Source organism: Choloepus didactylus, chromosome 23 (assembly GCF_015220235.1).
Source record: "Choloepus didactylus isolate mChoDid1 chromosome 23, mChoDid1.pri, whole genome shotgun sequence".
Lineage (NCBI taxonomy): Eukaryota > Metazoa > Chordata > Mammalia > Pilosa > Megalonychidae > Choloepus > Choloepus didactylus.
In genome coordinates, this window is record NC_051329.1 from 26,989,209 (window position 1) to 27,013,828 (window position 24,620).

The window sequence follows — 24,620 nt, forward strand, 5'->3', positions numbered from 1 at the left end:
CAGACTCTCTGGGGAGTGGTAGGGATGTGCATGTTTGAAAGAGCATATTTGAATAAAAAGCAAACAAAATCCTGTTTTCCACAGAAACTATAGAAGGTAAAGTTCAATCATATCCTCTTGATTAGTGGCTGACCTTCGGGTGAAGACAAGAAACATGGCTCTGAGCTCAGTGTGTTCATGAAGAAGAGCTGGACTAGGCTGGCAGGAAGTGGGCTGCAGGAGAAGTTTCAGGAAGAAGGGAGCAAGCCCTCCTCAGGAAATACAGCAGCATGATTTTAATTTCCGCTGTGAAAAGAGGCAAGTGCACCTGGAAACATCTTGGGCTCTGTAAAATGAGACCTTGCCTCCAGCAGGACCCTAATTTCTATACAGGGCCAAGAATCAACACCAGAGTCCTTCCTGCCCCCAGCGCTCACCTGAAGAGCCGAAGACACATCTTCTCCTGGGGAAATTCCTTGGGCCCCTCCACACTGTCATCGTGGCTCTCGGTCTCCAGGTAGACATCCAGAAGCACGCACAGGCGCTGCAGCTGGTTGGTCAGGAGCTGGTGGCTGGGCCGGGGGCCGCACAGCTCCTTGTAGCACACGTTGACCTCGCTCTCCATGGCCTGTGTGGGTGGGAAAGCCAGTAGCTCAGCCTCTTGGAACGGCCTGCCAGTGTGTGGCCAACCCACCCGCCAGGCTTCCACCCCCAGGGGGGCCTTAGGGCTCCAGGAGACCTGCGGCTGGTGCCTCTGCAGGGGCAGGGCCAGCCAGGTCAAGGTGGACAGGCTCATCCTGGGGATCCCTCTCCTCAATACAGTAAGGTTTTCCTGATTCTGACCCATAACTCTCCCCATCTTTCATGCCCATAACTCAGAAGACACGGTGCAGAAAAGACATCCTCAAGAAAAGATCCAAGTCAGAAGGTGCTAGGGTTAAAAATAAAAGGTCATACAATAAGCATATGAAAAGAGGTACATCATTATCCATTAGGGAAATGAAAATTAAAACCACAATGAGATTTGCTTCACACCCACCAGGATGGCCATGGAGCCCTAGGACACTGTTGGTGGAAATATAAGATAGTGCAGGTGCTGTGGAAAACAGATTGGCGGTTCCTCAGAAAGTTAAACATAGAATTACAGTATGACTCAGCAATCCCACAGCTAAGAATATACCCCACAGAATTAAAAACTGGAACCTGAACAGATGTTTGTACACCAATTTTCATTGCAGCATTATTCACAATAGCCAAAAGAAGGAAACAACCCAAGTATCTATCAACAGATGAATGGATAAACAAAATTGGTATATTGACACAAGGGAAGATTATTCAGCCATAAAAAGGAATGAAATGCTGGCACATGTTACAACATGGATGAACCTTAATGATATCATGTTGCATGAAGTAAGCCAGACACAAAAAGAAAAATATATGATTTCACTTATACGAAAAAATACTTAGAATAAGCAAATTCATACACAATAGAATACAAGTTTTCTAGAGCTAGGGGTGGGGACAATGGGGACTGATTGTTTAAAGGGTTCAGAGTTTCTGTTTAGGGTGATAAAAAAGTTTGGTAATGGATGGGGGTGATAGTGGCATAGTATTGTGAATATAATTAATACCTCTGAATTGTACACACAAAAGTAGTTAAAATGGGAAATTTTATGTTTTATATATGTTACCATGATAAAAATTAAGACCATATTTATAAACTTAAACTTACAACTGTCTAATAAGATATATATATATATATATATTACAGCCATAAGCCAAATCAAATCAACAAGTATAACGATACTTAACAGCTGCAATGATTTCATGCATTCTTTCATTCCAGTGCCTCTCCACCGCTTTTAAGTTTATTTGTGTTTTCACAGAAGTTCAAGACAGGTATTTATTTTATCCCCATTTTATAAATGGAGAAACTTGTGGATCCCAAGCTAGTTAAGTGGGTGAGATGCGCCTAGTCTTCTTCCACTACTATTTCATGCAGCTTCCAACAAAGTCTACAAATCCTGGTGTGCCGGTTTGAGTGTATTGTGTCCCCCAAATGCCATTATCTTTGTAGTCTTGTGTGGGGCAGAAGTTTTGGTGTTGGTTAGATTTGCTTGGAGTGTGCCCCACCCAGCTGTGGGAGATAATTTTGATGAGATGTTCCCATGGAGGCGTGGCCCCACCCATTTGGGGTGGGCCTTGATTGGTGGCGCTATATAAATGAGCTGACTCAGAGAGAGGAAAGAGAGTGCAGCTGGAGTGATGTTTTGAAGAGAAGCAAGCTTGCTAGAAAGGAGCGTCCTGGGAGAAAGCAGTTTTGAGGCCGGAGCTTTGGAGCAGATGCCAGCTGCCTTCCTAGCTAGCAGAGGTTTTCCGGACTCCATTGGCCATCCTCCAGTGAAAGTACCTGATTGCTGAGGTGTTACCTTGGATGCTTTGTGGCCTTAAGACTGTAACTGTGTAGTGAAATAAACCCCCGTTTTATAAAAGCCTATCCATCTCTGGTGTTTTGCATTCTGCAGCATTAGCAAACTAGAACACCTGGCAAAAGCCTCTGTCTGGCAATTAAACCAGTGTCCCAGCCCTCAGCTGCAGCAGGTCCTGCCACTGTCCACCTGCCCGAGAAGGCTCTCCTGCTCTTCCCCTCCCCGCCCCCCACCAGGCCTTACCCGAATATTGTCATCGTTGCTGTTGGTTTTCTCCCCTTTCCAGTTCAGACAGAGCTGGAAAATGGGTGGGATGGAGGAGTAGCCAGGGTTCAGCACGATGGCGGCCTGGAGCTTGGCTGGGAAGGGAGGGGAGAGGAGAAAAGATCAGTTCTAGACCCAGCTTGCTGGCCTTGGTACCTCCCCATTGCATTCCTGAGGCTAGCTCAAATGTCTCATGTTAATCCAAGTGCTGCAAAGGGCAGTTTGGTACTAACTGAGTTATACTTTTGTTCTTAAAGTAGAATTGCCAGGTTGCAGAATGTGAGGCCCAGTAACTGGTCCCTCCAAGGACCTTGATCTATTTCCTGTGCCAGGGAGGTATGTGGCTCCCCAGAGTCCAGTGCACACTGGGTTTGCTCAAGGTTTCTCTTTGCTACCTTGACAGAAGATCATTTTCACTGGCATTAAATTTGCCAGAAGGTTAAGGACTTTTCCGTGTCAACTTTTACAATCTGGTTTTACTTTTCAACAATACCGCATATTAGCTGCTACATCAGTCAAATACATTTTCCCTGTTCTGTTCCTTTTATTTACATATATTTTGTTATGCAGAACTTTCTTTTTTAATAGGTAGCATTTATTAAGCACTTACCCTGTTCTAGACACCACACTCAGCTCTTTACATATGCTTTATTTCATCCTAACAGCAACCCTAACAACGATTCCCCATAAGACATGTTTAAGTCCTAACCCTGTCCTGTGGGTGTGAACTCATTTGTGAATAGGATCTTCGAAGATCCTATTAACATGAGACCAAACTGAATCAGGGTGAGCCTTAATCCTAGAACAGAGTCCTTAAAAGCTAAGGAAATTTGGACGCAGAGGTAGAAGCCGCAGGAGGAGACTGAAGGAGATTGCCAGGTGACAGAGGTCTAGACTGTCTGCCAGCAAGCCACCAACAGTAGACTATTGATTTGGGAGAAACCTTGGCCTGCCAATTCCTTGATAATGGACTTCTAGCCTTCAAAACTGTGAGACAATTAAATTCCTGTTGTTTAAGCAAACTGTGTGAGGGATTTGTTACAGCAGCCCCGGTCAACTAAGACAGATCCTATGAGACGGGGACCATTGTTATCATCCCCATTTTGTATATAAAGAAACTGAGGCTCTTGACTGAAACCTCTAAGGTCCACCAGCCTCCAAGTAGCAGTGCTGAGTTTATCCAGAAATGCCTGATATCAGAGCCTGTGGTCATTATCTTTAAATATTTGTATACCTGAATATATTCCTTTTTTCTCTTTATCTTTTTCAATGAGATGGCATTTACCTCCTCTCTAGCAAAGGGCTGGAGATACACCATTCCTTTTTAGTGATTTTTGAAAAGAAAAAAAAAAAGTTTAACTGTTTAACCCACCAGTATTTCAAATAACATATGACAGGAGATATTAAGATAATTCTTCCCCGAAGGTCAAAACATCTACTAAAAAATAATTCCTTTCCCTACTGTTGTGTTGTTTCTGTTACAATGGTCTGTATATATTTCTAGGTTTATCTCTTCACTGATTTGTTTTTAATCTGTACTAGGTAAAGTTTTCAAATGTATCCTTTGTAAAATAATTTAAAGAATATATATATTTGCAGTTCTTACCATCTATTCATCTAAATTTCACTCTTAATTTTTCAAATTCTAGAATGCAACCCATGAAAATTTTACTTAATATCACATTCATCCTATGCATTAATCTAAAATACTTGTCATCTTTCCAAGCTTTCATCAGCTCAACCAGGAAGGAGTGATCTCTTCCAGTCAGTTCCCAGCCTTCGGGCCTTTTAATTCTTGAACTCAATGTTTTGTGTCCTTTTAAAACAGTACTCTATATTGTTTAGGGATGAGGTAAACATATTTTTTAAAAAGGCAAAGGGGTGAGGATGGGAACAAAGGCACAAATTCTAAATAATGGCTGCCTATTATGTGGAAGGGGATAAAATGGGATTGAGGGACTTCAACTGAAATATTGACTTCCTTCAGAACATTATAAAAAAAGACACGGAGGAAAAAGAGGGAGAGGGGAAGAAAGTGGGTGGAGAGAGAGACGCTACTATCAAAGGCTTCGACCTTTCCTTCTACTTCTTGCCCTGGACTGGAACTACAGACTCCTTTCTTGGCTCAGTGGCCACAGCACCAAGCTTCAGGCGGCCGGGTCCTGCGGAAATGCCAGGCCTGCTGAGACTGCAGTTAGACCACAGCACTGGATCTGGCAGAATCAGAATCATTTTCAATGCCTCTAAAATGAGGGCCGAAATTCTGGAGAATAGGGAGGGAGGTCCAATTTCACAGCCTGAGAGGGTGACACCTCTGCCGTTCTGTGAAGAGTGGGAACGGGATGTCTGGGTCAAGAGAGCGGAAGAATGAAGGGGCTAAGAGCTCAGGCTCAGGGGTCCAGGTGTCAGAGCTGGGTTTGAATCCACCATTTCCTGGCTTTGTGACTAAGCCATAATTTCCCTACCTCTAAACATGGGAATGATATTCCCACTCCCAGGTCTGCTTGGAAGATTACACTAGATAAAGCACGTATGTATGTGCCTGTGCCACTAAGTCCCCACACAGTGGTAGTTATCCCAACCATTGCTATTTGTTAAGTCCCCTTGGCAGGATTCCAGATCTTTTGCTTGCTTTGACAACCCCCAGGGAGGTTTTATTCTTAGTGGCTTCCCTTGCCTGGAACCAATGTGATCAGTAGAGCAATTACCTGTGCCCCTTTCAACAAGGGCCATGTAGTAGAGATTAGTGTCCCCAGCTAGTCCTGCCTCCACAATGTCTTTGGTGAAATGCAGCTCCTGAAACAGTCACAAAAACAGGGAGTGAACTGCAGGCTCTGCTAGTCAAATCCCTTATCGTTCAGGTGAAGGGCAGGAGTTCAAAGATGACGTGAGCCTGCAGTCCCCTGGACAGCAAGGGTGACCTGACGCCCCTCCACCTACCATGTAATCCTCATGGGCAAGCGTCACCCACTTCACCAGGCGAGAGACAACCTTTGCAGGGAAGAGATACTGGCAATCGCTGGTAACTGGTACAATGCCATGCTCTAAAAGTGAAAGAGACAGGTGGGGTCACAGGTAGAAACCAGGTGCCACAGCTGGGTAACCACATACTCCTGGGGCTCTCTGGAAGGCTCTGATGGCCCTGCCAGGTGACAGTACACCTGGTACACAGCAAGTGCCCAGGTCAAGGTGTACCAGGAAGGTAGCCACACCCACCTGACCTTCACCTAGAGCGATGTGCACATGGCCAGATCCAGCACTAGTATCCACGGTGCTTCATCCTTAACGCAAATGATGGTCTGTGGAACAAAATCCCCTGCAGCCAGAGCCAGTGACACTGCCTCTGCAGCAGTGACTGTTAATTAGCTCAAATAGCTGCGAGGGCTGTGTTGTCATTGCTGACCTTGACAGAGTAAATCAAAGTATACTCTCTGTCAGTTCCTTTGCCAAGGGAGAAGAGCTGGAGAACTGCTCCAGGGTACATTCCTGCTGGTGTTTCAATAAGCAAAGATGCCAACACAGTAAATGCTATCCAGGAAGACAGCCATCCAACCCTGGGACAAACTACCCTCAGCACCCTCCAAGCATGGCGTGATGGAAAGCTGGGCCAGCCTGGAGAGATCAGTGACCGCTGGCCTGGGGTTGAGGTCTCAGATGGTCCTGGAAACGCAATGCCTTTCCTAACAGGGACTGTTTTAGACCAGAAAGATCTTAACTCCAACCACCCTGCACATGCCTTGTACATGGTAGGCACCTGACAGTTATTTGCTGAATAAATACACTAAAAGAAGTCCCATAGGACCACCACCTAGGGCAGTGGTTCATCAGAATCAGCTGAGAGCATATGAGAAAGCAGGGGCCCCGAACTCTGGAGAACATCAGTTTAGTGGATCTTGGGGATGGAGATGAGGGGGTGGATCTCTGGGCAACTATATTTCAAATAAACCGAATGTGAACTCCACAAAGGCTGTGTTCATTGTTCTCCCCCCAGCACCACACTCACAGGCCAAGAATTAAGCTGCTGTTACCTACCTGTCAAAAGTACACCGAAGTCTGGGATGCACTGAGAGCACAAGCCTCTCCTGACCATCTCCTAATTTGTGCTGCCCAGAAGGCTTTGGGTGTCCTCTCTGAGGGTAGAGCCAGTCCTGATGGCCCTGGAGGGAGCTGGACCTCTGCTGGCTCTCACCAGTGGCCCTCCCCAACTCTGGGAATCCAGCCCCGATTTGTCATCCAGCTTCAAGAGCTCTGAATGAGAGGCCTAGCTGTTCCTTCCCCTGTGTTGTCCAGGTGGCTTTCAAGCTGCAGCCCCACACCAGCTTACCCAGGGATGCAAACTGCTTATGGAGGGCCAGGCGGGACTGCACCCTGGTCTTCAGAAGTTTCATGGTGGTCTCCATGTGGCTGGCGCTCAGTGAGTGGTCAGCGATCACTGTGTGCTGTTAATGACAGTGAGTGGCACACACTGGTGAGTGCTCCCTCTCTCTTTCTCCAGGCACCACCTCTCCCCCAGGACTTGCTGAACTGTGGCAGCTTAGCCCACCCACGCCCTGACAGAGGTGCCTTTTGGGAATGGCAGGGTTTACCTGCCGTAACAGGCTGGACGCAGAGTCCCAGCTGGAATGATACAAGCTATGTGTTCTCAAAAGGCTGCGGTCAGCTCCTGAGAGGAAGAAAGTTTCACCTAGGCACTGGCTGCCCTGGTGTTCTATTTATTCATCATTTTTGGCATCCTTGTACACAAGACTGAGGGCAGCAGAGCTCAAAGCTCTGCTGCACTCAGAACAAGTACCTATGTTACTTTGATGTAGAGGGCACTAGGTTCAGGAAGAAGGCCAAAGGCATCTAAATGCTTCCAGGCCTCAGACATTTTAGTGATGGGGTCTCCTTGCAGACCCATGTTCTCCTGAGCTGAGAGAGGACAGGCCAGAGCCCCAAATAAAGCAGAATGGCTAGCTCCAAGCCCCAAAACGCCATCATAGGCCTCTCTAAGTATGTACAGGGGGAGACAAAAAAGGGTTCCTCAGACACAGAGACCAGACCAGTGAACACACCTGGGGTTGCTCTTTGGGGAAGTGGAGGCCACCCAGCTTCTGGACCCACAAATAGGGGTGACCTAGGTCAAGTACATAGTCTCTCAACGTCAGGATGCTGCAGAAAAGAACACAGGATGAAATGGTTTGTATGTAATTTCTGCTGTGGTCCCAGAATACAGCCCTTCTCCCATCTTCCCATCTCCCACAAATAGGCTCAGCCATGCTCACAGCCCAAGCTGCCTTCAAGGCCCTCTTGACTTCATCAGTTCTCTACTGTGAATTTCATCTCTCCCACATTCACTTTTCTCTTTCCCTTTGCAGCACTCGACTCATGCAAATCTCAAATGAAAAGGCACTTATTGGTCTACCGATTTTTTTTTTTTAATTTTGAAATAAATTCAAAGTTATAGTGGTATACCGAGTTTTAAGGTATTAAAAGAAAAATTTTTAATCGCATGTTCTTATCATATTCACAGAGTTTTGATCCTCCTGCCACACCGTGACTTCCCTCTTTTGCCTCATAAGCAGGAAAGAGCACGTGTTCCCTTCTCTGGGCAGGGCGTACCCTCCTGCCCTGCGGTCCCCCCACCCTTCTAGACAATTTCTGACCCTCATAGGACTTTAACATTGAGCTCTGGACACCAAAGAAACTCAGAACAGAGAGGCTGGGAGAGGAAGAAACCCTGGTGACTCACCCAACTTTATCAAACTGATACTGATTGGCTGGATTTGGAGTTTTCTTTCCATGATCCCCAGGATACAGACAGCTCAGGACTGAGTCAGGAGAGAGCAAGTCACTGGAAAAGTGAGAAGAAGCTGCAGTGAGAAGGCTGGTCAATGAGGTAGGCCTTGCGCATTTGGGGGGTGGCAATGCCACCCGTGGACGCTCAATGCCACCCCTTATGCTTCTTGTGGGCTGGACCCGCTGCATGCTCACCACCCTATGCCTTTTACAGAGGAGGGCCTCAGGGCTCTGAAAGATGTGGCCTGTCTGAGAACACACTGCTGGCAAGTGGTGGAGCCAGGATTTTGCACTGTCTGATTAAAGACAATAGTACCCTTAACCACCAGGTTTATTTTTTTTAAAACCAATCTCTTGAAGAGTTATATAGCACAGGGAGCAAAGTCCCAGTGACACTAGCAATAGAATTTATCACAATTCTCATAGAAGCAGAATGCACTCCTTTTCATTTTAGGGAGAACAAGTGTGCTGCTCTCTTGCTGTGCCTAGCTTGTTTTGACCAAATCACATGCTAATCACATAGAAATTTATACTTCCCTTTATATTCCCCCAAAAAAGATATAATCACATGCCCTGGAGACAAGGTGACCCAGCACTGTAAGCAGAGGGAGACAATGACACCACTGCCAGCCAGCTGGAATGGTTAAGGCACAGTCTGTAATTAAACATGACAAGCAGAAAAGAGATGGCCCCGCTGTGGTGTGGAGGATAATGTATTAATTGTATCACAAAGGATGACAAAGCCCATTTCTTCCCTGAACCAACAGGGGCACTCTTTTTCACCTTTCCAAGAGTAGCAGCAGGAGCAGCTCAGGCCAGACAAGGGGCGCCCTGACCCCAGCACCAGCATGCTGGTGGCCTCTGGCTTGTCCCTGTTCTGTCTTGTCCAGAGTCTCCCTGTGCCCCAAAGGTCTCTGCCCACTTCACTGCCTTACATGGAGATCTGGCTAGAAAACACAAATTTCCAGACTTTTAGCCAATGTTCGCCGACTGTTATGGGTAGAAAGAATGAACCAAAATAAAATAGAAGAGCTAAAAATGTACATGATAAAGTTTTTTAATTGTTAAAGCCTGACAGAAGAATGAAACTGTCTTGACAAAATTTAGATCTGCAATATGTAGCTCAAGAAAAATGAACTTGGTAGAAATAATAGCCATAAAAGGGGAGGCTATATATGGTCATAAATATGATACAAACAAAAAAACTGTTCAATGCATTTATTCTTTGTTATAAAATTTTAATGGAAAAGAAGGGATTTTTAAAACTTGGTAAAATAAAAGTAGAAAATGACTAAAAATGGCTTAATGAAAAAATTGACTAATGAATTAAACTGACCTAATGAAGATCATGCTGGAAAATAATTTCTCAAGGAAAATTTAGCAATGTTGGTATAATTATGCTTAAAATGCCTGTATTAAAAGCTTTAGTCCCTTAATGAATTAAAAGATCTAGGCAACAGTCGTCAATGGCTGCTAACATCACAAAATAGAGACAGCACTGTGCTTCCTGACAGAAGTACCCAATAACATCTGTGACAGTCTTGCCTCCCACCTCCCCCATCCAAAATCAAAATAGAATCTGATTAAACCTCTAAATCTAATTACCAATTTACAGGAACAACAAGGGGAAAGAACAACATATTAAATTGTACCCCAGGGGTGCAGTCATCAAAATCCACACATGGGGAACTCTGTGGAGCAGACAATCCCCTTTCCTCAACAAATGAATGGGAAGGACAAAAAAGATGGTGAGAACATTCAGATGAAAACAGGCCAGGGAACAGCTTTACCTAATTGCAATGTGTGCATCTTAGAGAGACCCAGATTCAAAACATGAACTGTAAAATCCAAACAACAAACAACATTTATGAGAAAATCAAGAAAACTTGAACCCTGAGTGGACATTAGATGATATTAATACATCATTAATGTACAGTAATGAATTACTATATTGCGATTTTATTGGGGAAAAGAAGTAGCCCTACGTTTTAGAAGAATGGATATCAGGCTAGTGTCTCCACAGGGTCAACGCATAGGCCTCTGGGAGCCTGGAGCCTCAGGTTGTAGGCCCAGGGTTTCACTAATGGGCCATATGCCCCCTGGATCTCAGTTTCCCCATCTGTAAAATAGGGTGCTAAGCTAGACAACCCCTGGTTTCACATGGTGCTTCCTTTTATGTCTCCTCTCTCTTTGGGACCTGGGTGATGGAAGTAGTATGGTACACTGGCAACAAACATCTAGCCAACTTTGAATCAACACTCTCCACTCACTACCTGTGACCTTGAGGAAGCCCCTGAACTCTCCACAGCCTCAGTTTCTTCATCTGTAAAATGGGGACAATAAGATCTAACTGGTGGAGTTACTGCAAGAGTTAAATGAGCTAAAGATGATAAACACACCAGTCATTTGCCAAGTGCTTCATCAGCTCCTGCTTCACCAGCTCCTGTGTGGGGACACTACAATTAACAGCCACAGAGCGAGGAAACACTCAGAGGCCAGGTGACTTGCCTAAAGGTACACACACAGCTGTGAGGGGCAGTACCAGGATTTGCCTGAGCTCTGACTCTGAGCTCCACCTCGTAAACAGTCTGCAGTGCTGCCTCCATTGTTGCTCATAAGGAGCTTAGCGAGGAGCTAGAGCTATACATGCAATCAAGGCCAGCCTGTAGGCTTGCTATTAGTAGGTCAGGCAGCTGAGAAGTGAGCAGGCGGAATGCTCCAGACAAGAAGCTCTACCATGACCAGGGCTCCCAAGGGCCTTGGCCACTGCTCACTGGACCGAGAGCCCTGGCTGAGCAGGGTATCTAGGTGCTCTGAAGAAGCAAGCCCTGGGCTCGCTCTGCTGAGGTCGGCTGGGAGCAGGGTCAATTTCATCCAGAGTGCCATTGGGAGATCTAACAACTCTCAAGGACAGGGTCCCAGGCAGTGGCTGAAGACGGGGCAGGCTCTAAGTGCAAGGTCTAAAACCCAGGGGTGCCCCTGCATCAGGCAGCCATGGGAAGAACCCTGCCCCACCAGTCTTTCTACAGCTGACAAGATGAGGTCTCAGCAGGACCACATAGGTGTGGTGCCAGGAGCAGTGCCAGGCTGGGGCAGTGCTTTTGTAAGTGGAGGCTATTTTACCCCCAGGCACTCTTGGCTCTCCCTGCTCCCCACCCCTGGCTGCAACAAGACTGCCATGGTCAGGGGCTCTCTGGGGATGTTCATTACTGTGCCTCTGATCTCTCCTCAAACCCTAGACAGCAACCCACCACGGTCTCTCCTTCCACCTCCAGGAAAGGACAGCCTGGGATGAAGCTGAACTGATAAGCGAAAATCCTAGCACCTTGGGATAGAAAGAGAAAAGAGCAGCCTAAACATGTCAACCTGATAAGGTCTGCCAAATCTAATTTTGACACTCAAACTCTTTCCACTGGTTATAAAAAGCTGGTACTCTCCCCCGCCTATGCAATTTGCAAATACTCCAGAGCTGCTCTTGTCATCTGTCATGTAGTAACTGGACTTCACAAACTGAAGTCAGTGAATGCTTTCTAACACCAGTCAGTGGTGTGCCAGGATGTCTAGGCTGGGTGTACACAACACAGAAGTCAACGTAGCCATGAACCTCTGTGAAGCCAGTTGAGCGAGGAATCAAGAGCAGCTCAGCACCACAGTTTTCATCAGAGGCCCCATCCCCATGCCCGCCCCCCCATACTACCCCAAATACCCTGCACTGATGGGCGTGATCAGCTCTGTGGCAGTTGTCACTTTGGCTTTTACTGTCACGATGTTCAGGTTCATAAGGTAGTAGAAGGTCAGGTGAAGCACACTGTCATCTGGAGGCGGGAGGAGGAGACGTTAATTCATGAGTAAAACACTAGAGCAGAATCAACGGTACCGCAGAAAAGAAATTCAAGGAGGCTATGTAAATCTCTTACTAGAAAAACAAAAACTGAATAGCAATATAATGTTGAGTAAAAAAAGCAAAAAGAATGTCCACAAATTCTTTGATAGCCTCCCTCTAAGAGGTAGAGCTAAATTTCCCTCTCCTTGAGTGTGGGCTGGACTTAGTAAACTGCTTCTAGCAAATAAAGAATGGAAAGGAAAAAGTGGTAGCTTTATAGTGGAGGAATCTGTCAGTTACCACCTTAACCAAGTGATCAAGGTTAACATCACCAGTAACAAGACAGATCGACATGTACCCGTGAAAGGATACACAGATGTTGTGTTAGTTTAGATATATTATGTCCTCCAAAAAGCCATGTTCTTTAATGCAATCTTGTGGGGGCAGATTTATTAGTCTTTTGATTAGGGTGGAACCTTTTGATTGAGGGCTTCCATGGACATGTGACTCACCCAACTGTGGGTAATACTTTTGATTAGATTATTTCCATGGAGGTGTGGCCCCACCCATTCAGGGTGGGTATTTAAGACAGAAGCTAAGAGCTGACACAGACCCAGATGCTCGCTGATGCTTGCTAAAGTTTGGAGACACTTGGATATGCAAACAGAAGGACATTTGGCGATACTAAGCTAAAAGATGAAGCCCAGCGTTCACCCCGGGGAAGGTAAGAGAAACCCAGAAGCATTTTGGAGAATGCCATTTTGAAATGCAACCCAGGAGCAAAGGAACAGCAGACGCCAGCCATGTCCTTCCCAGCTGACAGAGGGTTCTGGATGCTATCGGCCATTCTTCGTTGAAGGTATCCTCTTGTTGATGCCTTAGTTTGGACACTTTCATGGCCTCAGAACTATAAATTTGTAACTAAATAAACCCCCTTTATAAAAGCCAATCCATTTTTGGTATTTTGTATAATGGGCAGCATCAGCAAACCAGAACAGATATCATCTGTGGTATTCTTTCCCCAAATCCATAACCTCTGTCTAATGATGAAGAAACAACAGACAAGCCCAAACTGAGAGATAGTCTGTAAGTGTCAAAATCATGAAAGAAGGAAAGACTGAGAAAGTGTCACTGACAAGGAGACCAAGGAACATGACAACTAAATGCAATGTGGTATCCTAGACTGGATCCTGGCACAGAAAATGGACACTGGTGGAAATCTGAATAAATTCTGTAGTTTAGTTAGTAGTATTGAACTAACAAAGTTAATAACTGGTTTTGATAATTGTACTCCAGTTAAATAAGACGCAAACATTAGGGGAAGGAATATGGGATCTCTCTGTATCATCTTTGTAACTCTCCTATAAGTCTAAAAGAGGCAACGAGACAACCAGCATTTAGAGGATGTTTCCACTTGTATAAAAAAACGGGGAGGGGAGGGGAGGGGGGCAGGGATAAACATCCACTTGCATAAAAGCTCCTAAATGCACAGACTATTTCTAGAAAAGACAAGAAACCCTTAACAATGCTTGTTGTGGGGGTAAGACTGAGGACTGGGGTCGGGGGTCTGGAAGTCTGGGATGAAAGGGAAGCTTAAATTCCCCTATTAACTCTTGTATTGCTGGAATGATTTATCACACACTACTTTTTCTGTTCAAAAGCAGTTTCAGAGCATACATACATTCTCTGCAGAATACAAAGTTCTGCTTATATCTATAAAATAAAGCATGTTGGTCAAATCGCTCAAAATCTACATACTCTTGCAATGTATTCTGTGTACTTGAATCATCAAATTCAGAAAGAGGTGTCATTTTACTGAGTTTTCCTCATATGCCTAGAATTTTGCTGCTACGCTGTTATGGTTAATGTTTGGGGAAAAAAAAATCAAACACCTCTAAGTAAAGCAATGAGGAAAACCAGAGACGTCTGAAACTAGAATATTCTGGGGCCAAGAGGCCTCTCGCTTGCCTCTCTGCACCTGCAGCTGACTGAGCTATTAGGTGCTACAGGAACCCCCAGAGAAAGATGCATGCTGGACTTGCTGTGGCCAGACCTTTGCACTTCAGATCGAGCATGACAGACAGCGGGTGCCTCTTCAGCATCTCTTTGCGCTTGTCGTCCAGCTGAACTCCCAGCGTGGGTCGCCGGCGTTTCTGAACAAAGGGAAAGAGCCCAGCCAATAAGCACTGATCATCTGAATCTCCCCCTTCCTCCTCCCTGCCGCCAGGGCCTCAGCACTGTCCCCTAGGAACTGCTACTTCAGATATCCAAGTACCAGGCTCTAGAAACCTTTTCTTCCAAACCTCTTTCTTCTGCTTCCTAGGAAAGACAGCACCCACAAACAAGGAGGACCCAGTACAACTGCTTGGCGCCCCCACAAGAGGAAATGGCTCTCACCGTTGTCTGCTCTTCCTCAGCATCCGAATCACTCTCATCATCTGCAGCCACAGAGAGAAAGCAGCTTAAGCCAAGTGGTTCCAAAATGCTCACCTCAACCCAAAGGATTTAAAGGGGCTTAAACCTCCCCCGTACATGGGATCAGACACCCAGGGGAGTCAATCTCCCTGGCAACGTAGAATATGACTCCCGGGGAGGAATGTAGACCTGGCATCGTGGGACGGAGAACATCTTCTTGACCAAAAGGGGGATGTGAAAGGAAATGAAATAAGCTTCAGTGGCAGAGAGATTCCAAAACGAGCCGAGAGGTCACTCTGGTGGGCACTCTTACACACACTTTAGACAACCCTTTTTAGGTTCTAAAGAATTGGGGTAGCTGGTGGTGGATACCTGAAACTATCAAACTACAACCCAGAACCCATGAATCTCGAAGACAGTTGTATAAAAATGTAGCTTATGAGGGGTGACAATGGGATTGGGAAAGCCATAAGGACCACACTCCACTTTGTCTAGTTTATGGATGGATGAGTAGAAAAATAGGGGAAGGAAACAAACAGACAAAGGTACCCAGTGTTCTTTTTTACTTCAATTGCTCTTTTTCACTCTAATTATTATTCTTGTTATTTTTGTGTGTGTGCTAATGAAGGTGTCAGGGATTGATTTAGGTGATGAATGTACAACTATTTAATGGTACTGTAAACAATCGAAAGTACGATTTGTTTTGTATGACTGCGTGGTATGTGAATATATCTCAAAAAAATGATGATAAAAAAAATAAAAAAAATAAAGGGGCTTAAAGACACTTAGCTTCCTGCAAAGGGTTTCTTTAGAATAAACAATAAATTCATTCATTGCTTCTGATTCAATATAGAAAACAGAGTGACACAAAAGAAAGAAAATAAGAATGACCTGTAACCCAACCACGCCTGTTTCTTAAAGGACTTTTTAATTCATTTTCATGGTCCACAAGCCCCTTCGCTGGTGGTGGTGGTAGCAGTAATAGGGAATATAAATAACAACAGTGATAATAACAACAGCTTACATAATTTGAAGAGTTCTTACATGTTGAGGATAGTGCTAAGGGCCTCGCATGCATTACCTCATTTAATCCACATAGTAAGTCTACATGAGGCATTACTATTCCCTTTTTACAGATGAGTAAAACTGAGACTCGGGAATGTTAAATATCTTTCCCAGCATCATTGAGCTAGAAAGTGGCAGGGCTGCAATCCAAAGGCAGTACTTTGTGACTACAGACCAGCTTTCTTCCCTGTCCACCCCAGAGCATTAAGACATTAAAGTCAAGCTTCCTGCTACACAGAACCAGAAGGGTGAATTTTCAAACGACCTTTGAGGGAGGCAACCCAACCATCACATTACCTTGGGAGTCCTCAGGAGGCTTGAACAGAGCTTTGGCTTCGTCCACACTGCCTTCAATTGCCACAGTCAATGTCTTATCTGGGGGCAAGAAAACTCGTCGTAAGGAAGCTGCTGAGGAAAAGAGCTACACAAGTAGGCCAGCTCTGGGACTGCATCTCTACTGCTTCTGCCTCAGCTCCTTACTGACTAATCATGGGAGGGCAAAAGCCCATGCTCCAGATAAAGAGGAACAAAGTGGTTTTGGAGATCTAAGTCTTTCTTTCATACAGAGAACAAAGACCCCAGCGTACAGCTTACTGGACAAGCATCACCTGAAACCAGCTGTGAACATCTCTTTTCAGGTTTTACACCAAGGTACAGAAATTCAAACCTAGGGCCTAAAGCTGCCTGGAGCTCTTCTAATTTCTTAAAGGTCTCATCCAGAAGCCCATTACTGTTGACATCCCAGAAACAATGTTCTCACCTGAAAAAGCGCTAATTCTCTGCTCCGCACTCTGCCAAGCATATGGCTGGCATTGTCACATTCAGCTGGGAGGCAGCAGGACAGTGGGTAGGAACTTGGACCTCTAGTCCCGTCCTAGGCCTGAGTCCCTGTCCCATCACTTCCCAACACAGGACTGGTAAAGTTATGTTACTTCTCTGAGTCTCATTTTCACATCTATGAAATGGGGACTTGCCGAGAGTATCTGCCCTATTAGGTAGTGAGAACTGAATAAGCTGATGCTTATAATTCTCATTATAAAATTATAAGAAAAATTAATTTTTAGTCCTCACAACAACCCTCCAGGGTTATTATTATAGCCATTTACAGACGAGAAAATTAAGGCTCAGAGAAGTTAGATATTGCAGCCAGGAAGCAGATAAGCTGGAATTCAAAACCAGTTCTATTCAATTAGGCCCATCATCTCAAGCACTAAGCTAACTGCCTTTCTGTGTACCAGTACTTACACCTCAGTGAGTGACAGCTTGGGCCTGTCTTTGTGGAACTCTCTAGATCTAGACTGCTCACCTCCCCCTCCTGCTCCATTTGTCAGGGCACTGATAGTCACAGGAACCTGAAACAGTTTGTTCAACCTCACTAAGGAAGGATGGCAAACTTCCCCCAAGTGGCAGCCATTGAGATTCTATCCCCAAGCAGCCAACTACTGCCCTATTCCTGACAACCCAATATGAACTATCACACACCACCCCAAACAAGCTAGTTGCCCCCACCAACCACTGGCAAACTACTATGCTTCTCTTTTGACTCTGAAATTCTACAGTAAAATGGAAATGGAAACAGGTGGATTTTAAACTCAAATGAAAAGGAAATTACTCACCCTGCCTAGGGGGCTGGGAGGAGGAATTCATGTGAGCTGATGATGGAAACAGGAAGGAGAACAAAGGGAAGGGAGAAGACCAGAGAGCCAGGAAGATACAGAAAAGAGATGGTAATGCATCGGTGTGCACGGCTGAGGAGAGGCATGCACTGCTGCAATGTATGTCTGCTGTGGTGGGGGGATCGGAGTGGGGAGGAAAAGTTTATGTGCTGCGTGAAAGCTGCATTAGGGCAAGAGGCAGGGTCTCCACAACTTCTCAAAACCCTAGTGGAATCACGGATGCCCTTAAGCTTAACAAGGACACATCCTCTAACTTAGCAGTTCACTGTAACAACATGCAGTCTGACTCAGGAAACAAGAACAGTCTGGGTGAGCTAGCTGGGACCTGTGTTTACCAGGCCCATCTCTGAAGTGAGCAAGAGGCACTGGCCAAGAATGCTTTGATGGGAGAAGGTGAGCATGGCGGCCAGCTGGAAGCCCAGGCCAGCTGCCTGGGTTCTGTACCCAACAGCCAGCCCACTCTGAAATGCCCTTCAGGTTAGCCCAGCCTCAGGCCAGCTGGTCAAAGCAGGCGTGCTGGGTGGTGCAGTGCGGAAGTAAGGGCTTGTCATCTGAGGGCTCTGAGCAGGGCCAGAGAGCTTTCCTCAGCAGGCTGGGTTTCCAAATGACTAAAATGGGCTCACAGCTGTTCCCTTCCCACAGCCCCTCTTCCATACCCAGTCCCCTTACTCACCGCAGGCCTGCCCATATGCAGTGGCCTGGACAAAGAGGACGTACAGGGGAGGCGGCAGGTGTCTAGCTGTCTCATACTGCTTGTGAGCCTGGTCAAATGGCATGAACAGGTACTCCTGCACCGGGAGGGAAGCCTGCACACAACAAAAGAAGGATTTTTGTTTTTCATTTTTAGACAGTCCACAAAAGAACATGTGGCTGCTTAATTACTATACTCAGTTTTTACATTTATAGAAGTGATACATGATGAACGAATAGAATTAATAGGTGAATAAAAAGTCAATATAAAAAATCAATTGTATTTCTTTTTACCAGAACAAATAGTAAGAAAACGAAATTATAAAGATACTATTCCCAGAAGTACCAAGAAAACATCAAATAACCTAATAAAGAAAAAAAGACATTTAAGCCTCTACACAAAGACCTGAGAAATAAAAAATCTAAACTAATAGATACAGATCCCATTAATGGCCTGAAAGACTCCATATTGTCAAGATGTCAATTTTTCCCAAATTTATATACAGAGTCAATGCAATCCAATCAAATTCCCAGCAGATGGAAACAGATAAGTTGATTCTAAAACTTATATGTAAATGCAAAGAGGCTAGAATAACCAAGACTATCCAGAAGAACAAAGCTGGAGGACTACATCACTGGGCATCGTGACTTCTGATAAAACTACATAAATAAAAGAGCATGTTACTGGCACAATGAGAGACAAACAGATCACAAACAGATCCACACATGCATGAGAGTGGCAGTGCAGAACAGTGGGGCAAAAGAATGGTCTTTTATAATAAATGGGTCAGCTGACTACCAAATGGAAAAAAAAAAGAATCTTGACCCTTACTTCCCACCATATAGAAAAATCACTTGCAGAGAGACTATAGATCTAAATATGAAAGGTAAACAATAAAGCTCATATAAGAAAAAAAGGGAGAATACCTTTACGATCTTGGGATAGAGAAAGATTTCTTACACAGGTACAAAAAGCACTAATGAAAAAGGACAAGACTGATAATTGGACCACGTTAAAATTAAAGACATCTGTTCACCAAAAGATACCATTACAACAGTGAAAAGTAAGTCACAGCATAGGAAAAGACATCTACATATATATATGACATCTCAGAATACATAAAGAACTCCAAGTTATCCAGCAGAAAAATGGGCAAAAAACTAGAAAGGGACCTTCACAAACGAGGTTATCCAAAAGGTGTGCTCAATATCATTAGTCCCCAGGGAAATGAAAATTAAAACCATAAAGAGATACATTCCCAAGCAGCTAAAATGAAGAAGAATGATGATGTGTGCTGGCAAGGATACAGAGCAACTGTAACTCTCATACAGTGCTAGTGGCCAAAGCTAAATATATGCATACTGTATGTCCCAGCTATGTCCTGGGTATATATCCAACAGAAATGTGTATCATACACCAAAGAACACAAATAAGAATGTTGATAGTGGCATTGTTAATAATGGCCTCAAACTAGAAATAACCAAATTCAAACAAAAAATAGCAATGAAACGAAATGATATTTGCAACAATGTGGATGAATCTCACAAATGTGATACCGACCAAAAGAAGCGGGACACAAAAGAGTACATATGTGATATGATTCTGTTTGTATAAAGTTCAAAAACAGGCAAAACTAACTTCTGATATTAGAAGTCAAGATAACAGTAACTGGAGGTGGGCTGGGGTGGGGGTGGAAGGTGGGGAATGATGGTGACTGGGAGAGGATGTAAGGGGGCTTCTGGAAGGGGAACATTCTTTTCCTGATCTGCGTGGTCACATGGATGTGTTCCCTTAGTGAATATTTACTGAGCTGTATGCTTTCTGATATGTATGTTTTAGTTCAATAAAAACAATTTGTCAAATAATTAATACATGCATATTGTTTTAAAAAGTTGTCTTCAAGTCCTGAAAACAGAGGCAAAAGCCTCTTTAAAATCAACTGTCAGATGCGGCCCCCTTCCCTATACTGTCGACACCCCTGTTTAATATGAACAAGTTAGGGTGCTCACTGCCTAGATACCCCTGAAGATGGAGAAAGAGATTAAGTGAGAGGAAGGGGTAGCAACAAACAAGATAAGATTGAACAAAGGTCTATGAATACTGAAACTTTATATAATTACATATATATTTTTGGATGCTGGGGTGTTGGAATGGCTGGAAGAGGTAAATGACATGGTGGAACTGTAGCCTATAGCATCCCTTGTGATTTGCTCTATAACTGCTCGTTGAATGTGCCTTGAAGGTCTTCACCTTTCTTTATATACCTTGTATTGCATAATAAGGAAAGAACTGAAACTGTGGAACTGTACCCATAACAATTTTTGAAATTACCTATATGACTCCTTGTTGAGCTGTACATTGAGAGATGACACCTTTCTGTATGTATGTTATATTTTACAATAATGGAAATGGCTTTAGTCGTGAAACTATGATCCATGACATTCTTTGAGATTTGCTCTCTAACTACTTGTGAAATCGTACATTGAAAGTTATCACTGTTATGTATACATGTTAAAGTTCACAATAAAAAAAAAGGAAAAAAGAAGTTGTCTTAAGTTCTAAAGTAAAAATCCCAAGTCCATTTTTAAAGGTTTGGTTAAAGATTTGGTATGGATACAGACTTTGCTAAGCATATACATGGCTCATACATGTATATATCTATCTAGAAACTTTATCAACGAAGGTACATAAAGGTCATCATATTATATATTCTACAAGTTGCATTTTGTTTTAATAATACAATAGATCTCATTTCTGTGAAGTTATCCTATTAGTGGTATGATGTTCCATAGGTCCATCACAGTGGCAAAGCTCTACCATACAATTTATTTAATCTTTATCTTACTTTAGGGACATTTAGAGTTTTTGACTAATAGGAGAAAATTTAAACATGTTGAAACATGACACTTAGTTTCTATTTTCTTTTATTCCTATGATCAGGTGCTACTGGAGAATACCTCTGTTAACAATTCTAATTCTATCCTTAGAATTGAAGTGAGGTGTGCTGGTTTGGATGTATTACATCCCCCAAAATGCCATTATGTTTGATGCAGTCTTGCGTGGGCAGGAAATGTATTGGTGTTGATTGGGTTGGAGACTTTTGATTGGATGTTTCCGTGGAGATATGATCACTCAACTGAGGGCAAGATCTTTCATTGGATAATTTCCATGGAGGTGTGGCCCTGTCTATTCAGCATGAGCCTTGATTAGTTTACTGGAGTACTATATAAGCTCAGACAGAGGAGCGAGCTTGCTATAGCCAAGACGGACACTCTGAAGAATGCCCAGGAACTGAGAGAGGAGCTGCAGATGAGAGATACTTTGAAGACGGCCACTGAAAGCAGACTCTTGCTCTGGAAAAGCTAAGAGAGGACAAACGCCCCAAGAGCAACTAAGAGTGACATTCTGAAGAGGAGCTGAGGCCTAGAGAGGAACGTCCTGGGAGAAAGCCATTTTGAAACCAGAACTTGGAGCAGACGCCAGCCACATGCCTTCCCAGCTAACAGAGGTTTTCCGAACGCCATTGGCCATCCTCCAGTGAAGGTACCCGATTGTTGATGTGCTACCTTGGACATTTTATGGCCTTAAGACTGTAACTGTGTAACTGAATAAACCCCCTTTATAAAAGCCAGTCCATTTCTGGTGTTTTGCATTCCAGCAGCATTAGCAAACTAGAACAGGAGGAAATGAAGATCTTGCCAAATACCAGAAAACTAAATTTACAATTTTTCTAGTGTCCTTTTACAAAGTTCCTCTTGCTTCATAAAATTATAAGGATTTAGACCAAATCTGCCTTCACAAAGCAAACAAAACCCAGGTCACCTATATAGAAGGACATAATATTTTATGGATAAAGTGGGGACTTTTCCTTCTATGGTACCTAATAGCTTCCACATATAAGCAAAGTTCTTTTCAAAGTAGGAGGATCTGCTGAGCATCTGTCTCTGAGGTGCATAAGGTAGGTAGCCTAATAGACATCCATGAGAAGCACGTTTAGATGCTGGGAGGCTACTGGGCTGTGAGAGCATGCAGGGGTAAACCAAATTTACACAGTCTGAAATAGTGTTTTACCTGGAGGACGCTCTGGGTGAAAAGAAAACATCCCAGGTAAATGTGTGTAAATGTTCCTGAGCCCATCTGGCCAGGGTTTTCTCTACCTAGCATACAACCTTACTGTACCACATGGGTAGGATGCAGATAAGACTGTCTTTGCACTGTACTGTATCACGGATTAGGGTAGCAGACCCAGCAAAACCCAAACGGTGACATGGCTGCTGGAGGCCTCTTGTCTCATCAGGTGGTGAAGGCAAGCCAAAGGGTGTGGAGCCTCACCTGCATAATGCTGTTGAGGCGAGGCTGGAGGCTGCTCAGGTACTCCTTCTTCACCTCAATCTCTTTAAGGATCTTCTCCTTGTTGGACAAGCTCTCTCGGTACTTCTCGGCCAGCCTGTTGGGGAAGAACAGAGCACTGTAACCCAATACTTCCAGGGAAACTGTTCACTGTCAGGCTCCACCTAGTAAAAGCAGCTATGTTTTACTGCTAATATTTATCAAGCACTTATTACATGCCGGGAATTTTGATGACCTCTTTATAAGCACTATCACATTAAATCCTTATAAAAACCATGAAAGGTAGGAACTTTTATTATCCACAAAGGAGGAAACTAAGGTTCAGGGAGATAAGAACCTCATCCAGCTAGGAGTAAGTACAGAGCTGGGCTTTGAGTATGTGCCCAACTCCAGAGCCTCTGCTCTTAACTGCTAAGGAACACCTGTGTTTTCTTTTCTTTTTTTTTTTTTTTATTAAATTCAGTTTTATTGAAATACATTCACACACCATACAATCATCCATGATATACAATCCACTGTCCACAGTATGATAACATAGTTATGCGTTCATCACCACAATCTATCTCTGAACATTTTCCTTACATCAGAAAGAACCAGAACAAAAATAAAAAATAAAAGTGAAAAAAGAACACCCAAATCATCCCCCCATCCCACCCTATTTGTCCTTTAGTTTTTATCCCCATTTTTCTACTCATCCATACACTAGATAAAGGGGGTGTGATCCACAAGGTCTTCACAATCACACTGTCACCCCTTATAATCTACATTATTATATAATCGTCTTCAGGAGTCCAGACTGCTGGGTTGGAGTTTGGTAGTTTCAGGTATTTACTTCTAGCTATTCCAATACATTAAAGCCTAAGAGATGTTATCTATATAGTGCATAAGAATGTCCACCAGAGTGACCTCTCGACTCCATTTGAAATCTCTCAGCCACTGAAACTATTTCGTCTCATTTTGCATCCCCCTTTTGGTCAAGAAGATACTCTCAGTCCCACGATGCCAGGTCCACATTCATCCCCGGGAGTCATATTCTGCATTGCCAGGGAGATTTACACCCCTGGGAGTCGGGTCCCACGTAGGGGGGAAGGCAGCGAGTTCACCTGTTGAGATGGCTCAGTTAGAAAGAGAGAGGGCCACATCTGAGCAACAAAGAGGTACTCAGGGGGAGACTCTTAGGCATCATTACATGCAAGTTTAGACTCTCCTTTGTGGTAATGAGCTTCATAAGGGCAAGTCCCATGCTCGAGGGCTCAGCACATCAAACCGCCAGTCCCAATGTTTGTGACAACATCAACACCAGTCCAACACCTGTGTTTTCTTTACTGCATGTCTAGACCTAACACTTTCACAAACATGTGGACCTAGCAGCCACACAACCCAAGCAAGACCTATAGGCTGGCCTGAATGGAGAAGGGTGGGAACAGATTCCAGACTCATGGCTCAGCTTGTATCCAAGGCAACTGACAGCCTGGACAGGAGAGTAATGGACCAGCACCATCTGCTAAAAACTGACACCAATTCCCTAAGAACCGACTTAGTGCTCATTAAGTTCATAACATGGACTAAAGGCACAGAATACATTCTGTAACAGAAAAAGGCATGGAATAAAAACAGCTACTTCTCCAAAGTAAAACAGCATATTTGCCAATTACAAGCCCTAGAACTCTTGTACAAATGTGAAAGAGGAAAAAGGCATGATGAATGGAAGGGACTGTATCATGATTTTTCTATTCTTAGAAAGGCCTAAATTAAATTACAGTATAGACACTTTATTTACAACTAATTTTTATTAAAATGGAAATATTTTATATGTAAAGGTGTGCCTTGAAGCATTATTTATGATGGCAAAAAAATGCAAACAACCTAAAAGTCCAAAAGGGAAATGATTATGTGAATTTCAATTTGTTTATACAATGGAATGTTACACAACCTTCTAAGACAATGCTACATAGCTTTCTAATAACACAGGGATATACTTATATAGAGAGGAAAAAGCAAAATATGAAATTAGATTTATGGTAGAAAAGATACTTAAGTCTCAGGCATTAAAACTGTAAAGGAAAAAAGTTACTCCAACTTTCTGTTAATGGCCTTAAGCAATTCCAACTCCATCCCTGAATGAGGCTGGCCAAGTTTGAATGATATCA

The 24,620-nt window shown here is 43.9% G+C and overlaps 1 protein-coding gene across 1 annotated transcript in view; it reads right to left on the minus strand.

The window, feature by feature from the left end:
• THOC5 (THO complex 5) overlaps window positions 1–24,620 on the minus strand; it is a 37,384-nt gene that overhangs the window by 2,414 nt on the left and 10,350 nt on the right. The window contains exons 7-19 of the mRNA XM_037817222.1: window positions 22,453–22,567; window positions 18,103–18,235; window positions 16,051–16,128; window positions 14,671–14,711; window positions 14,327–14,426; window positions 12,157–12,265; window positions 8,404–8,505; window positions 7,727–7,823; window positions 6,997–7,111; window positions 5,613–5,716; window positions 5,381–5,468; window positions 2,652–2,767; window positions 417–607 (exon numbers count right to left, since the gene is read on the minus strand). Coding sequence (XP_037673150.1) covers window positions 417–607; window positions 2,652–2,767; window positions 5,381–5,468; window positions 5,613–5,716; window positions 6,997–7,111; window positions 7,727–7,823; window positions 8,404–8,505; window positions 12,157–12,265; window positions 14,327–14,426; window positions 14,671–14,711; window positions 16,051–16,128; window positions 18,103–18,235; window positions 22,453–22,567 — 1,389 coding nt within the window. The remainder of the gene's footprint in view (window positions 1–416; window positions 608–2,651; window positions 2,768–5,380; window positions 5,469–5,612; window positions 5,717–6,996; window positions 7,112–7,726; window positions 7,824–8,403; window positions 8,506–12,156; window positions 12,266–14,326; window positions 14,427–14,670; window positions 14,712–16,050; window positions 16,129–18,102; window positions 18,236–22,452; window positions 22,568–24,620) is intronic.